The sequence below is a fragment of the Acipenser ruthenus genome, chromosome 26, assembly GCF_902713425.1.
Source record: "Acipenser ruthenus chromosome 26, fAciRut3.2 maternal haplotype, whole genome shotgun sequence".
NCBI classification, from domain to species: domain Eukaryota; kingdom Metazoa; phylum Chordata; class Actinopteri; order Acipenseriformes; family Acipenseridae; genus Acipenser; species Acipenser ruthenus.
In genome coordinates this window covers 20,953,341-20,968,781 of record NC_081214.1, presented here as the reverse complement: position 1 = coordinate 20,968,781, position 15,441 = coordinate 20,953,341, and the positions used below count along the sequence as shown (strand labels likewise).

General features: G+C 39.2%; 2 protein-coding genes across 7 annotated transcripts; one reads left to right on the top strand and one right to left on the bottom strand.

The window, feature by feature from the left end:
- Positions 1 to 2,509: 2,509 nt before the first annotated feature.
- On the bottom strand, positions 2,510 to 12,643 carry LOC117963438 (apoptosis-inducing factor 1, mitochondrial-like). Of its 3 annotated transcripts, XM_034903548.2 has the most exons (19): positions 12,344 to 12,643; positions 10,787 to 10,917; positions 10,169 to 10,274; positions 9,973 to 9,999; positions 9,352 to 9,516; positions 8,328 to 8,396; positions 7,592 to 7,710; positions 7,008 to 7,138; positions 6,723 to 6,813; positions 6,334 to 6,418; positions 6,128 to 6,204; positions 5,838 to 5,946; positions 5,352 to 5,459; positions 5,164 to 5,252; positions 4,668 to 4,808; positions 4,049 to 4,191; positions 3,674 to 3,798; positions 3,260 to 3,456; positions 2,510 to 2,985 (listed from the first exon to the last, which is right to left on the bottom strand). In XM_034903548.2, exons 1-19 carry the CDS (start codon positions 12,429 to 12,431, stop codon positions 2,914 to 2,916), a joined length of 2,073 nt encoding a protein of 690 aa, XP_034759439.1. In that variant the 5' UTR covers positions 12,432 to 12,643; the 3' UTR covers positions 2,510 to 2,913. The 3 variants fall into 3 exon arrangements, with proteins under 3 accessions (XP_034759439.1, XP_034759440.1, XP_034759441.1); XM_034903549.2 differs by lacking the exon at positions 9,352 to 9,516 and having other exon boundaries at positions 12,344 to 12,641; XM_034903550.2 differs by lacking the exons at positions 8,328 to 8,396; positions 9,352 to 9,516 and having other exon boundaries at positions 12,344 to 12,640.
- Positions 12,644 to 12,917: 274 nt separating this feature from the next.
- On the top strand, positions 12,918 to 15,441 carry LOC117963390 (methionine--tRNA ligase, mitochondrial-like). Of its 4 annotated transcripts, none has more exons than XM_059001144.1 (4): positions 12,977 to 13,067; positions 13,407 to 13,660; positions 13,765 to 13,832; positions 14,110 to 15,441. In XM_059001144.1, the coding sequence occupies exons 2-4, from the start codon at positions 13,408 to 13,410 to the stop codon at positions 15,292 to 15,294; spliced, it is 1,506 nt and encodes a 501-aa protein (XP_058857127.1). In that variant the 5' UTR covers positions 12,977 to 13,067; position 13,407; the 3' UTR covers positions 15,295 to 15,441. The 4 variants fall into 4 exon arrangements, with proteins under 4 accessions (XP_058857128.1, XP_058857125.1, XP_058857127.1 ...); XM_059001143.1 differs by having other exon boundaries at positions 12,987 to 13,063; XM_059001142.1 differs by having other exon boundaries at positions 12,930 to 13,660.

The window sequence follows — 15,441 nt, the reverse complement described above, 5'->3', positions numbered from 1 at the left end:
TGATTGTGTTTCAACCTACATATTGAATTGATGATCATTAGCATCTGTCTGGTATAATTGTTTAATCATACACCTGACTATATGCCTACAAAATCCCTGACTTTGTGCAAGTGTACCTAGAAGAATTGATGCTGTTTTGAAGGCAAAGGGTGGTCACACCAAATATTGATTTGATGTAGATTTTTCTTCTGTTCACTCACTTTGCATTTAGTTAAGATAAATATAATCTGTTAACATGTCTATTTTTGAAAGCATTCTTACTTTACAGCATTTTTTCACACCTGCCTAAAACTTTTGCACAGTACTGTATATAAATGAATTCAGCTGAGAAAATGTATTTTTTAGTATGACCAATAATTATTTTATTTATATTAAAACGGATCATTTAAACTGCGGTGTCCCAGTTGCCCACAAGTATTTTTGCAGTTTATAACTTCCCAAAGATATATTTCACCGTCTCTGTTGAAAATACAGGTGAACTGGTGACCAGCTAAGAGTTGGGAATTGAAGTAAATTAACCATCTCCTTAACCGGAATAAAATCTCCTAAACTAGCGCAATCCGCTGAAAACCAGCAAGCATCAGCCTACTGGCCATTAATGAATTCACCTCGGGTGTCCAAAAGCAGACTAACAATGTAAATTTCAAACTGGCCAGTTCCCACAGTTACTCACAGGTAAAGGCAGGTTTTACAATTGAGACCTTCAGACTCTGCTGTTAAAGAAGCGTGAATCAAACCAGAAATGAAAAATAGAGGGATTACCTTTAAACTGTCTTCTTATTTTAAATAATTAATGGAAATGTGATCTTGTGATTTTCATCTTGGCCTAATCTCAATTAAATAACTAAAAAACCGTACAGGCCGTACACCTTTAAATAACAAAGCCAGAACACCTCAAACCTACAACTCCCTCACACTTTATTTGATATTTCACCAACCTGTAATTAGGAATTCCACCAGCACTGGTTCAATGCAAGTCCTGCTGCTTCAAGAAAAACTAGTCCTTTCAATTGTGCAATTCTACAGGCTATCTTTGTAAAGCTGTATTTAGTCTCTACGAATCACTTGGCTACAAACAAAAGAGCAGTATATTTATGTATTGCTGGCCACCTGCAACCCCCCTGTTAATTCTAAAAGTAATACACAACCATTCAACAATAAAGTTTGGAATCACATACACTACTTGAGTTATAGTGTATGGGCAATAATACACTGCAGTTATGTTATTTACCAATAATGCACTTGTTGTGCACTTAAAAGCACTCTACCCAAGTCACAAATTATATTACTCTGTATGGCAATCGATAATGCATTGATGGAGAAATATGCTACAATTCACACAACACATTAACAAAGTAGACCATATTCTCAAATATGTTATCAGCAATGCAGTCATCACTTTCCAAACAACTCACTGCTCAACCCTTTCTGAATTGAAGCTCCTCCCCCATATTTCAGTGCAAGCCTGTACATGTTAACTTTGCAAAACAAGTTGTTCAGAATAAAAACAGGGTGTGCATTCATCAGACACTGCCGTACGGGAGCCAAGGACACTCATTAATCATTTATAAAAGTATTTCACTGTTTGAGCATCATGCCGTCTATACAGCCCCGTGTGTGGTACTCGTAGACGTCAGCTTGCTTATACTGTACTCCATTAGTTCTGCTTGATTTGTGGGCAGTTCGCTGAATTAAACTGCATTGCACATCTCAGTCTATTGATAACATTAGTAACTACATCAAACAGTATTGCATTATTTTACTAATTAATATTAAGTGGTTATATTGTTACATAAAATGAAGAAATATTGCACTCAATCAGAAACAACTTATAGTTGGGATCTTTGTAATATTTAGCAGCATTAAAGTATAATGTTTTGTTTTTTTAAAAGTTTTTAGCAATCAAACATGTTGCATATTCAACAAAACCTGCATCATACATAGCACAGTCAAACTGCATAACAGTTACACAGCAGGTTTGCATTTCAGACATCCTATCATTGGGGCTGTGTAAGTGATAGCCCTAATAATACGCATGGAAGTTGTCAGAACCCATTTTACTATACATAGTCCTGTGTGGTGAACTTGGTTAGGCATTTCCAGTGTGAAATCTACAGCTATTTAAACTTAATTCAGAAAGGCTGATAGACCCAGTACAAGCCGATAGCTCCCTCTGCTGGTAAGTACTGCAATTTGCAACACATCAAGTGGTTTATCCTCAAAACTTCAGCCAACACACTTTAAACATTTTTAAACTTATTTATTTTCATTGGGGATTTTCATGTTAGACAAGTATACTTAACTTGTCTACATTAAAAGGAGAATAATAAATAATAATATGTAATATTAACAGTAGGTATGTGTCTATTTTATAAAAGATGTATGTTTTGTTGATGTTTAATTAAAAAGTCAAATACATGAAAGATTACCTAGAATACCGGAATATTCACAGCAAGCAAATTAGACCAACAATGTAAGACCGTCCTATAAAACAATTAACAAGATAACATTCTTTTTTATAAAATCATAATATTCATTTATTTCAATCAATTTTGCTGTTCCTATAACAAATAGCCTCCCACCAGATAAAATCTAAAGGAGTTACTCTGGGCAAACAACACTTTACACAAGTTTACAATTAGGATGCCTAACTTGTCAAGCAATTCAAATTATTATACATTTATTGTATAGGATATTTTAGAAGAACCTGGCTCAATTTAATACATTTTACAAACCTTTTGAATGATTCAGACAATTGAATTGTACACAAAATAGATTCTCATGCATTTAGCATTTTTTTCTCTTATAAGTGCATTATGTTGACCATTATCAAATCCACAAAAAGGGTAACATTGCATTAAAAATGTGAGTCCATAATGTACAGGTCACAGACACTCATATTAACAAATCCCTTCAGTCTTCGTGAATGTTGAATAGCTTAGCTACTTCATTCAGATCTGTATGCTCCTCTCCATCCTTAATGATCTGTAACAATTTAAAACAAATCAATCACAGTAAATGTCATGCCCAAAGACATAAAACTGCACAGCAAATAAATTGCTTTGTTTGTTTTTTTAAATTCAGGTCAGTAACATATAAAAAATTAAAGCTCCCTAGACAGCACTTCTCATGTTTTCAGTCCATGAGTTCAGATAACCACTAGTGAACCCAGAAAACAAGCAGGACACCAGTCAGTCAATTATATTTTTGCTGCTAAACTGTCAGAATGACAAAAAAAAAAAAAAAAAAAAATCCTCACCTTTCTAGCAATAGGCATTCTGTTGAAGACATTCCATAGTATGATCCCGACAACCACATTATCTCGCAGGTAGAAGATGACTCCCTTCCCATAGTCATCTCCTTGCTGAGGTACCTGAGGTGAAGATGGAGTCTTGGTAGACTCACTCGCTCCGCTGGCAACTGCTTCTGTTTCACTTTCAGATCTGATGCCAGTACCTTACAGAATTACAGAGAGTAAAAATCATTCCAGTGACTATGTACCACACTTTTCAAAATGTGCACATAGGCACCTAAGAATTAGATCCTCCCCCAGCTCTTTGAGCTTGCCCTGTCAGCAGTGTGCCAACAGAATCAAACTGGGATTGTGCCTCCCTGCTGGGAATGATGTGATTTAGTATACACAGTGAGCACACGCACACATTGCATTTCTTACCAGATTCCTCTGCAGCAGCTTTGGGCGTGTCCTTTGCAGTTGCTTTTGCAAACACTCCAACAGTAGGTAAACTGCTATCTACAATGCCAATAGCTTCATAGCCAACATCCGGTCCAAGGTCACTCCTAAAAAACAGAAAATAATAATTCTAGACTATGTTTTTGATAGAAGCAATAGTTCTAAAATTAGCCAGATACACTTCACAATACAAAGCTTAATAGTAATACCGTTTCAAAATGAGACAATTCAGTTACAAAAGACAAAAAAAACAAAAAACTGCTTACATTGAATACAAGAAATGTTTATTTTCGATCCAACTGGAAAAACAAACATGCAATAAATCTCTTGAACCAATCTCAGTGATAGAATTCTTACCAGAACATGGACTGGTGCCAGTACGGTTTGTTTGCTCCGCTCATGTTCTCCCCGGCAAGCCTGCCACTCACAACAGCGTGGTCGTGATGCTCCACCCGCCTGCGGCCCAGTCTTATGTCATAAAAACAGGCAGCATCGCCAGCCTAGGGACAGAGTAGAGGTGTGTCTGCCACTGAAACCACATTAAAAGATCTACCATACGTTCATTGATTTAACACAGATTGTGCAAGGAACTTGGGGTAAAGAAATGATTACAGAAAGTCTTGGACCAAGACATGCATCAAATATTGTGCTTGCATGTTGACTTTACAGCAGAGGTCCAATTTGTACCCACCTGCAAGTCCTAAACATGTTCTCCTTTTTAAACATTTAGCTAAATAAGGGATAAACCCAACTGGGGCAGTTCAACATACTTTGTGATGCAGTGGTTTGAGGCCTGACAGATGGCTGGAAAAAGTTTAATAAAATATTCCAACTGAAGATGCTGCTTAGTGTTATACGGATTATTAAACTAAAATGATTTTTCCAACTCCAGCACAACACACAGATTTACCGGACAACAGAAAGCCAAACCCAATTAGTTGCAAAACTGGGTAGAAAGACATTTCTATTAACCTACCACCCAGATATTGGAGCGAGCCTGGAGTTCTGCATTAACTCGGAATCCCCCAAAGTCAGAGTCCACTTCGAGACCGGCTGACTTGGCAAGCTCCACATTGGGCTCCAGTCCCACCGCTGCCACAATGTGATCAGTCTTCACCTGTCACAGGAAAACAGATTCACATATTAGGCCATACACTTTTCTTTTATTCTTGGTAAATAACAAACATTTCATGTCTTTCACCAATCTTGCCATTTAATCTTCAGAGTCTGTATTAAAAGAATTTACGCTTGGGATAAATAATCCTATAGTAATGATTACAGTTCCCTCAGATATGAAATGTTGATCTAACACTGTATATTAACATCTTAAATTTACTACCTTGTGTCTGTAATACAGCCCAGTGGAGTGCATTTTAGATTTTAGTTACTTTGCTCATTCCTCAAATCATTTAAAACAAAAAACTCAATTGATTTAAGCAGAATAAATATACAAAATAAAATCTGGTATTTACCACTCTACCATCCTTGAGTTTTATTTCCAGCTTGTCATCTTGGTAACTCACTGATTTCACAACAGAGTCTGTCAACACATTGACCCCCTCTGGAACAGAACAGCAGACAAAGTCGTCACCACCAGTGAAACAGGCCAGCATTCAAATCAGCACTCAAGCAATGTAGGGAAGGTAAGTGCATTATCTACCTGTCTTCACTTTGTCAGTGGTCCAGTTGCTGAGGTACTCTGGCAGTACCTTCCCCATATTACCTCCCTCAGGAAACAACTGGTTGACCTCCAGACCGGATTCACGCGCTGCATAGATAAACCAAAAACAAGCACAGTAATAATACACCAGTAATAATAATTATAAAAAAAAAAAAAAAATCACTTCTAAAAAGAAGTCTAGATATTACCATGCATGCCTATAAAGAATTATTCACAGGTCATAGAGTTGGCAGAAGCTGCAGTTAGATAAGCCGAAAAGACTCTTCACTGCACATCTGCTCCCTTTACAATACATCTGAAAGGATTTTGTTTTTCTACTTTCATATTCCCAGCAATACCTTTACTTGAGTATTTTTTTTTTCTTTTTAAATTAATTTAGGAAAGTAACCTTACAGAAGAACTTAATTTACCGGCTTCTGTTTTGAATGGAGTTCTGCAGAGTTAAAATTAAGTGCTTGCATATACCTCTCCTTCCCAGGGCACAAGCCAATTCACTCCCCATGAAACCGCCACCGATAATTGTGATTGACTTTACATCTTTAGAAATCTTCTCCAAGGACTTGAAATCTTCAATCTAGAGTACGGAGTGGAAGACAAATTCAATGCTTACAAGAAAATAAAGTCAACGAGACAAACACAAATGTAAAACTGATTTGGAAGCAAGCTAATTTTGTAAAGCTAGGAATAAAATATGTTTGCCAATCAATCCCCATTCAACTGATTCTGCATCCTAGCACATGCGAGGCATAACTTACCTTTCTGAACAGTGTTGTCCTCTTTATCACTTCCTCCCCAGCCCTTTCAATAGCCTGGAGATTTCGTGGACTTCCACCTTAAAGTAGGAACAACAATTACATGAGTTAGCAACTGGTAACTGCAGCTGCAATATTTAAAAAACTTCCAACAAAAAAAAAACTCCATCATAGATTACAAAAGGATCACATTATAGCAGTGTGCTTACCTGTTGCTATCAAGCACTTCTCGTAAGAGATTTCAGACCCGTCATCAAGTCTCACTTTGTTTTCCCTCACATCCATGTGTACCACCTACAGTATAAGAAACACAGGATATCGACCTGGTCAACTTCATTCCCAACTGCAAACGTAAATTAAAAGTGAAACAACTGTGTGTTTTTTGCACAAATCAGTAAATACAGACAGACAGACAGAGAGAGAGAGAGAGAGAGAGAGAGGGAAAATGTGCTGCTTTTGGTATGAAACACAAGGTTTACAGTTTTACATACTGGTAGAATTTTAAAACAGGTTTACTTGATGTTATCTTAAACTGAAAAGTTTTCTATAAATTCAAATTTGAAATAAATCTTATCTATGACCTGCTGCAAACACTAACCTTTTTTCTGTTGAGAACAGCCACTCCTCCATTCTCTACATAAGGCAGGTCCTGAGGGCTGACATAAAAGGATGGTGGCTGGAAGTAGATACTGCAAATAAAACATAGTGGCCCATTAGGAACAAGCAACAGGAGTTTGACATACATATATATATATATATATATATATATATATATTTTTTTTTTAATGCCTTTTTAAGTGTTGTTATCAAACTGGGTCTGAAATAGGTCTTGTTTTATGCTAGGGGAACTAGAATTGCCTAAAAACTTTAGGGGAAAGCTCACCTCCTCTCTTTGCCATTCCACTGTTTAAACCGTAACGTCTCGTTCACGTTGGGATCATCAGAAAACCAGAGCTCCTTCGAGAGAGGCGGACGCATGTACGGCAGCTCCGCTTCTTCAGAGACAATGAGTACCTGTGACAGACAAAACACTTCATTACATAGAGACAATGCATCCTTTTTTACTCATAGCCCCCTACTGCAACACTTTCCACGCACTATTTTTTCTGTTCTGGCATGCTGCTAGTGTAAAGCTTGTGTCAACGGCCTAGTCATTTTTCAGATGCCCATTCCAGTTCACATAACAAATCAAAGGGTCTTTCAGCCACAAGAACATGACTCAGTTATGTTAACCATTGTGGGACACAAGCCATAATGTAATGATGTAACCTATCAAATACAACGCCAATTTAATATCAGAAGTGTTTCTGTTTTCTTTTACTTATAATATTCAAGGATACCAATCAAGCTGTTAAAACAAGTTTATGGACTCAAAATCAGGAAAAAGAAAAATCCACTGTGACATTTCAGAATCCCGAATGTTAGGGATTTTAGAGCAACCTCAGGTGGAAAGGACAGCGGACTCACTCTGGCTCCTGGATCCCGGGCTCGGATGGACCTGGCTGCTGCGAAGGAGGCTGTGCCGCCGCCAATGAGAAGGTAAGGAGCGTGAGGAGGAACCTCGGGACGGGGAACTGTTTCTGGAGCTGGAACACATTTCATTGAGAATTTCAGAGAGGAAGGACTCTACATGGAAGGGGCAAGGTAGGTGTAGGAAGAACCTCGACATGCTGTGGGGTTTCAGGAACCCAAAATGGTGAAAGGGAACCCAACGCAGTATAGATCAACCAGCTAAATCTGTCAGCACCCAACCTAGATGAAAACAGCCTTTATGAGAGGTGCTGTGTTCTCAAAGTAGAAGAAAAAAAAAATAAAAATAAGGTGTTACGGCAGTCCCAGAGGTGTACTGACAAAACCCAACTGTAATCCAGAGAATTCACAGTGGAGAGTTTTTCAGAAATCTAACTGTGTAAAGTGCCCTTTTGGATGAATGCTCTTTCTTCAAAATCCAAGAACAGTCCCATATGCCAGAAAAAAAATACACGGTTTCATTTCTTATTTAAGTTTTGTATTTTTTTTTAAAGCATGTGAAGAACCCAATCATGCAGAGGATACAATCCCAGTACATCCAACCTTCTCTTGGTTTGTAAAAAGTACCAAAAAAAAAAAAAAAAGTGTAAACCAAATACAAAAACGAAACCCTTTTTTTTATATGAATCTTTTTATGAGCCCAAACTCCCAAGTTTGACTCATCAACTCTTACCACTTTCAACTGCTTCTAGGGGGGGCTGCTCGGTTTCCACAGGTGGGGCTTCTGAAGGGGGGGCAGTCTCTGTAAGCAAAATCCATGGGATGAAAAAAGCTCAGCGCAAAATCCTAAAACCAGGACTTCTCTAGCACCATGAAAAAAAAAAGTGCAAGACCAAACACAAACTAAAGGATGAAAAAGCAACAAAGTATACTTCGACAAAGACTGTAGATAAAAATAAATAAATAAATAGTCTTCATAAAACTATATGCGGAAACTACAGGAGTTGGGATCAAATTAGGTGGGTTAGTCTTCATAAGAGAAAGGACTTTAAAAAAAATAAATAAATGGAAAAACGGTGGATTGAAACGAAACAGGAAAAACAACATCTGAAATGCACTCTTCCTGCACCAAGACAAAAAACAGGTGTAATCCACAACCATTTGCATGATATGGTTCCCCCTCAAGTACTCTTTCGAAGCAGAATCCATAAAGATCATTGCAAAATATCAGGAACAATCAGGTACAAGCATACAAAGAATAACCAAATCCAACATGGTTAAAACGGAATGAAGCATGCGTCTTTCTGAAGCCTTATCCAGCTACAGCACTGAAAGGGTTAAAGGTGCTGATGTTAGTGCAAGACTTGAAGGGCCAGAATGAATGAATGCATGGGGGGGGGGGGGGGGGGTGTATATATATTACTGTAAGAAGTGCATTCCTGTGATTAGTAGTTATGCTTGGTGAACTAATGAGAAACCACACAGCCACTTCAGAAATGCTTCTCTTGGTTAATTCCTCTTCATTCCCACACATTAGTTTGAGAACTGACTTTAAAAAAGCAATTTGGAAAAATAGCAGAAATCTGTTATGCTTTAATTACTGCAAAGCAGTGAATGAGCTTGGCTAGGTTATTTAATGTTGCATTTTAAAGTAGGAAGAAGCTGAAACATGTAGATTTAATGAATTTTTTTGCCCCAGTTTAAAAGACATTTAAAGTAATAAGAAGCTGCATTTCTGTAGATGCGAGGAGCTGAACCTGGAACTTTTGCGGTTGTTTCTTCAGTAGCCATGGCAGGCACTTCAACAGCTGGGGTCTCGGTGTTATCTCCCGGGGGCTGAGGGGGTGGTTCTTCAGTAACAGGAGCACAAGGTACCTCTTCTGGTACAACTGCCTCCTCTCTGGCAATCTGGGGATCTGACTCTTGATGGTAAGAAATCACAGGCACTTTCAAATAACGGTCCGATTTCGAAGTGTGTAATAAGATGGAGTTAGTTATTGCAGCATTTAGTATGCTCAGGGCAAGCAAAATGTTGTGTTAAAATGCTACAGGGCGAGCGCTTTAGGGTTAAAAAACTGACTGAAAAAAAATCTGGGACTCAAACAGAACTATAAATATCCTATGATGTGCATAACAGGTATGAGATTTACACTAAAGGAGCAGAGAGGAATCAGGAGTACCTAAAAACATGTGCCTTTTTTTAAGATGAGACTGCAACACACACACACACAAAAAACTGATACCTATTCACTTTACATCAGCAATTCCCACCGGAAACTCAAGTTTCAACTGCATAGCGACTTCAAATTTTACTAATGACAAATTAAAACAGCAGGGAAAAGTAACAGTACAAGTTATTCCCATCATCAATCACTTACCCTTTTCTGATCCACCTTCACCTTTCTCTGAAAGCAAAAAACAAAATAGATTTAACAAGAATTAAATCGGAAGAAGCGAGGCACAATTATGGGGGTAGGTAGGTAGGTAGGTAGGTAGGTAGGTAGGTAGGTAGGAGGACCACCCCCCCCAATTAAAAAAGCGAGATCTTTTTTCTTAAAGCTACAGTATACACACCTATAGACTGTAGCTCTGTAGGGGTCAATTCCTTGTTTTGCCTTGAAACAATTTCAGCTATTCTTTCCTGGTACCGGACTTTATCCCCGTGTAAAGTACTATATGCCTGTAATACAGAACAGTTTAAAATATTAATGTTTCAGAACAGCACATTGAGGCTGATAAAACTGAATCATAAATCTTTATCTTGAATAACTAGATGTAATACTCAATTGCATTGGCATAACAGCAATATGTGTTCCAAAAGTAGTTTAGTTTATCAAGTACTGCCTTTGGGAAATGTAATAAAAGGTACCTGTACTGTTACAGCATACTGTAGTTTAGAAGCTTTTCACCATGCAAGAAGTTATATTAAGTTTGGTATATGCACCAAAATTCTGCCAAGTTCTAAAACCGAACCAAATGACCAGTGTTGCACAAGTGTTGAATCAGTCTCGTGTGAAAAACACAGGTGTACAAAATGAACGCAGGTAAGTTTTAAAAGGATTTTGGAGCAGATGGAAATGATCCAATTGCCAACCGATACATTTAGTTCCTTTTTTGATAAGCATTTCCAGTTACATCTTAGCCTCTGTGTATTGCAACAGTGTGTTTATTTTAATTAAAATGGAAACTTACATATACACCTCCACCTATAACTGTCCCTCCTACAAGTAGATAGTATAGCAGATTATCGCTACTTCCCCCTGGAGGCCCGGATGACATGGAGGACCTCTGCATGGGTCTAAAAGAACTCTCACACTTCAGCACTAGGGAGACAAGAAAAGCACAACAACGTGAAAATTGAGTCTTTCAGATTCTTCTTATTGGTGCAATTGTTTATTACTTACTATGTGCTCTTAATGGACTTTACTCATATAAGCAAATATGTTTACTATAATTAACTGCTCTCAAATGTAATTTACTTTGCTCTTATTTTAAATTGATCTTATTTTCTACTGATTTTATTGTACTTTATAAGTGCTCTTAACTATAATGTGATATTCTGTAATGTGATTTTCTGCATATTTTCTGTGATATTTTGTAAGGTGATGCTTTGTATTGTGATATTTTGTAATAACTGTAAGTCACCCTGGATAAGGGAATATACTAATAAATATAACTAATAAATAAATAAAATTATTATTATTATTATTATTATTATTATTATTATTATTATTATTATTATTATTATTAACAATGAATGCAAATATTTATTAGGATAGAAACAACACCTAAAATGTACAGTGCTGATTTTAAACTTGGTCCCAAAACAATAAAAAAAAACCTAAACACTAATGTGCATGCATCTTTGTGACAGAGAAGATGCAAGTGGCAAGGTGCAGGCAGATTGCACTGGACCGCTGAGTGTCAAGATTATTGCTTGTGATGGACTTATATACAGTTCAATGGTTATCTGAAACTGTAAGCACAGCACTTCACATTCTGCTATGTGTGTGCATTCAAAACGTACGATAAATATTTTCTTAATAAAAAGACCTAGTATAAATATGTAATATGGGTATCAAAATAGCTGGGCAGGTCTGTGCAATCCTAACAGAGTTACTTAGAAAAATGTCTGGTCTATGAGACACAAAGGCCTAGAACACAAGATAAAGTAGTTAAGGTAGATGGGTTTGTCACGACCTTGGCTTTACTCGCTGTGTCTGGCTGAGGCCGGGAGAGACATGTTGAGCTGTGCCAATGCCTGCCGCGTCAGTCAAGCTATACTTTACCACGTTTTATAGTGTGTGTCAGTGTCAAAGTCAACAACACGGTGCTCCCCTAATTGTGCAACAAGTTTGAATCTACGTTCCGCTAGGTAGTGTTGAACATTTTCGGAAATACAAAAAATTTAAATAAAGGTAACCAAAAAAAAAAAAAAGATTCTCAAACTGTTTTAAATGGTACAGTAGTTGTACGTCTTTTAAACTTAGGTCTGCGGCCTGCTGTTGGCTGTCACACAAGACACTGCCTGAACCGGAATATTTTCCCCAAATAAATGAAAACATTCACAAATAAGTACCTCATTGGTGGTTAATTAAAAAATGAATGATTAAGTAAGTATTTTAACAACCCTATGCAACTGAATTCGGGCTTAATAAATGGTTTTGAAATCAACTCATACTGTCATTATACATAAGAAAACAATCTGTCCTCCAAAATCAAACACAAAACGTTCTTCAACGGTCTTACCTGTCTGCTTTGCGCTTTTTCGGCACAATGTGGAAGAAGGCCTGACCAATGGGGCCAGCTTCTGCCAGGCTGTCCTGCATTTCAACATATTTGCAAACTCCTGCCACAGCGCTGCCCAGTGCAACTAGTAAAGTACAGTCCACGCCACCACAGCACGCCTTACTCAGTCCTGGAGCTCTGGAGCTCAACACTCAACTCGCTCACAGTACTCTCACTGAACGCCGGGTTCTGCTCGCCCGGCCAAACTCCGCCCACACAGAGAGGCTATTGGAAGCGGTGACGCGCCTCGGCTTTCTCGATTGCTCGTTTCCTAATCAATCCAACTGCAGCAGTTCCCTGTAAGCGGATTGGTTGAAACATTCTTCTTCTGACACTATGCTCCCACCCTGAAACTAGAGGTCATTGACAGTCTCGTTTATAGAGTCCGTTGCTTGATCTGCACGTCAATCAAACGTTTCATCCAACCCCTTGTTTTCAATCGTCGATTGGCTGACCTTAGCCTAGATAGGCGGTGTTTGTAATCACGGTGGTTTGCAATTGGCTTATTCACCATTCATCTCAGACAGCCGGAAGAAACATTCCAATGTTACAATGTCACAGCACACGAGTTTAGCATTAGGCTTGTGGAACAATTTGTGTTTATTATAATTCTATTTCTGGGGATAATTTATGACATTAATCATGGTCCAAAGCTGAATGTTTGCACTTCGGTTCTGCTGTGTGAGTAGGTTGAATATATGTTTTGTATTAGTGCAAATATTATTTATTTCAATCATGGATAAATACTAAATTTAGTAGACTGTTTATGTGGTAGCATGTGATTATTACAGTTGCTGAACACATGTGATTTTACAAAACCCTGCGTATTTTTGTACAAAGCTTTCTCGTTAAGTAATATAATACCTGGGGGCTCCCGAGTGGCGCATCCAGTAAAGACGCTCCGCGCGGAGTGCAGGATGTGCCCTATAGCCTGGAGAACATTTATTATTCAAAATAATTGTATATGGTTGAAGTATTAGATTATAATTAAAATGAGTCTTTATCGCCATTGCTTAATAAAAAGCATGAAGGTCTCAAGAAGTGATTTCTCCAGACTGCTCCACAGGAAGAGTGCATTCCGCTGCAGAAGTTTCTCCTCGCTGATTTCCAGTCGAACCAGTTTCGATTTAGGACGTTCACCTGCCCGAGACAGTTCCCACAATAAAGACTATTATTACATCACCACTCCAATCTTCTATGTTAACGCAGCCCCCCACATCGGGCATTTGTACTCTGCCGTCATAGCGGATTGTCTGCACAGGTACAAGCGGTCACCAGGTGTGTGGGATAAACTTTCTGTAGTTATCAGAACTTGACTTATTACTGCTTTATAAAAAATGATCAGCTGGAATGCCACAGCTTGTTTCACTGGTGTTCTGCAGTTGTCCAGGCGCACAGGTTTACAGCAGGATACAAGCACTACAGCAACCCTGCAGGCTGGCTCGCTCAGGTATGTTGGCTGAACCTCAAGGGTTGGAAACTGTTCTAGAATGCTGCTGGTGATTTTCTAACAGTCTAGAATGGTTCCACCCAAACAGACTTTATATATGTAGTTATGAGAATAAGCTGGTTATATGTAAAATGTGAAAGGGGATACACTTGAGAGAAATCCCAGTTTGTAAGAATAAATAACTTGGGGGGCCGCTAAACATTTTGAGTTTGTCCAAATGTTGCACTGGTGCTAAAGCATAAATAGGACTCATCTCTTACTTGTTTTTCATGAACAGGTAGAGTGGATGAAGGAGGAGAACTACATGTTCCGCCTGTCAGAATTCAGACCTGCACTGCTCCAGTGGCTCAGAGAGAACCCCAGAGCTGTGCGCCCCACAAAGTTCTACAACATCGCCCTCCAGTGGCTGCAGGAAGATCTGCCTGATCTTTCAGTGTCCCGCCAAAGAGACCGCCTCCAGTGGGGTATCCCAGTCCCAGGGGACCCTGGGCAGACAATATACGTGTGGCCGGATGCTTTAGTCAACTACCTCACTGTAGCAGGCTACCCTGAGGGGCACTCTCAGTGGTGGCCCGCAGCCCGTCACGTGGTAGGCAAAGACATCGTCAAGTTCCACGCAATATACTGGCCAGCTTTCCTCATGGCTGCCGGTGTGCCTCTCCCTCAGGCTATTTATGTGCATTCTCATTGGACAGTCAGCGGGCAGAAGATGTCAAAGAGTCTGGGGAACGTGGTGGATCCCTTAGAGAGGTCTCAACAGTATACAGCAGATGGGCTTAGGTATTTCCTTCTAAGGCAGGGAGTCCTGGACACAGACTGCGATTATTATGATGACAAGGTAATCAAACTTCTCAACTCCGAGCTGGCAGATACCTTGGGGGGTCTTCTTAATCGTTGCACCACTCCAAGCATTAACCCCAAGCAAGTATACCCCTCTTTCTGTGGTCTCTGCTTCCCGACGGAATATGTGAGGGGTTCACCCGAGAGAAGAGCAGTTCCTGAGGACTACAGGCTGGTGGAGTCAGTCTCTCGGCTGTCGGCTGAGGTTGAACACCACTTTGAAAACCTCCAGATCTACAAGGCCTTGGAAACTGTCAGCCACTGTGTCCGACAGACCAACGTCTTCTTTCAAAGGCACGCACCCTGGAAGCTTGATAGGAACAACCCCCAGGACCGGCGCTGGCTGGATACCGTCCTTCACGTTGCCCTGGAGTGCCTGCGGGTTTACGGCACCCTCTTGCAGCCAGTGGTGCCCATGACAGCGGATATGCTCCTCTCCAGGCTTTCAGTGGAGCCCAGCAGAAGGGGCTGGGAGGACCTGAACTTCCTGACCAGGTATCAGGGAGAGAACTGTCCATTCAAAGGACGGACTTTGGGTCCTGACACTGGCATCCTATTTAGCAGACTAGACAGGACAGAGAAAGCTGAATGCAAACCCAAGAAATCAAAGAAAGTGAAATGAACCATTTTTATATATTTTTATAATATGTTTATATGTTTTTATTTTGTATTGTACCTTCTGTAATATGCACACTTTTTATGTGCCAGTGTCATATTAAAATAATCTTTTGGTAAATGGAGTGGTTATAAATAAACATGCAGTGTGGAA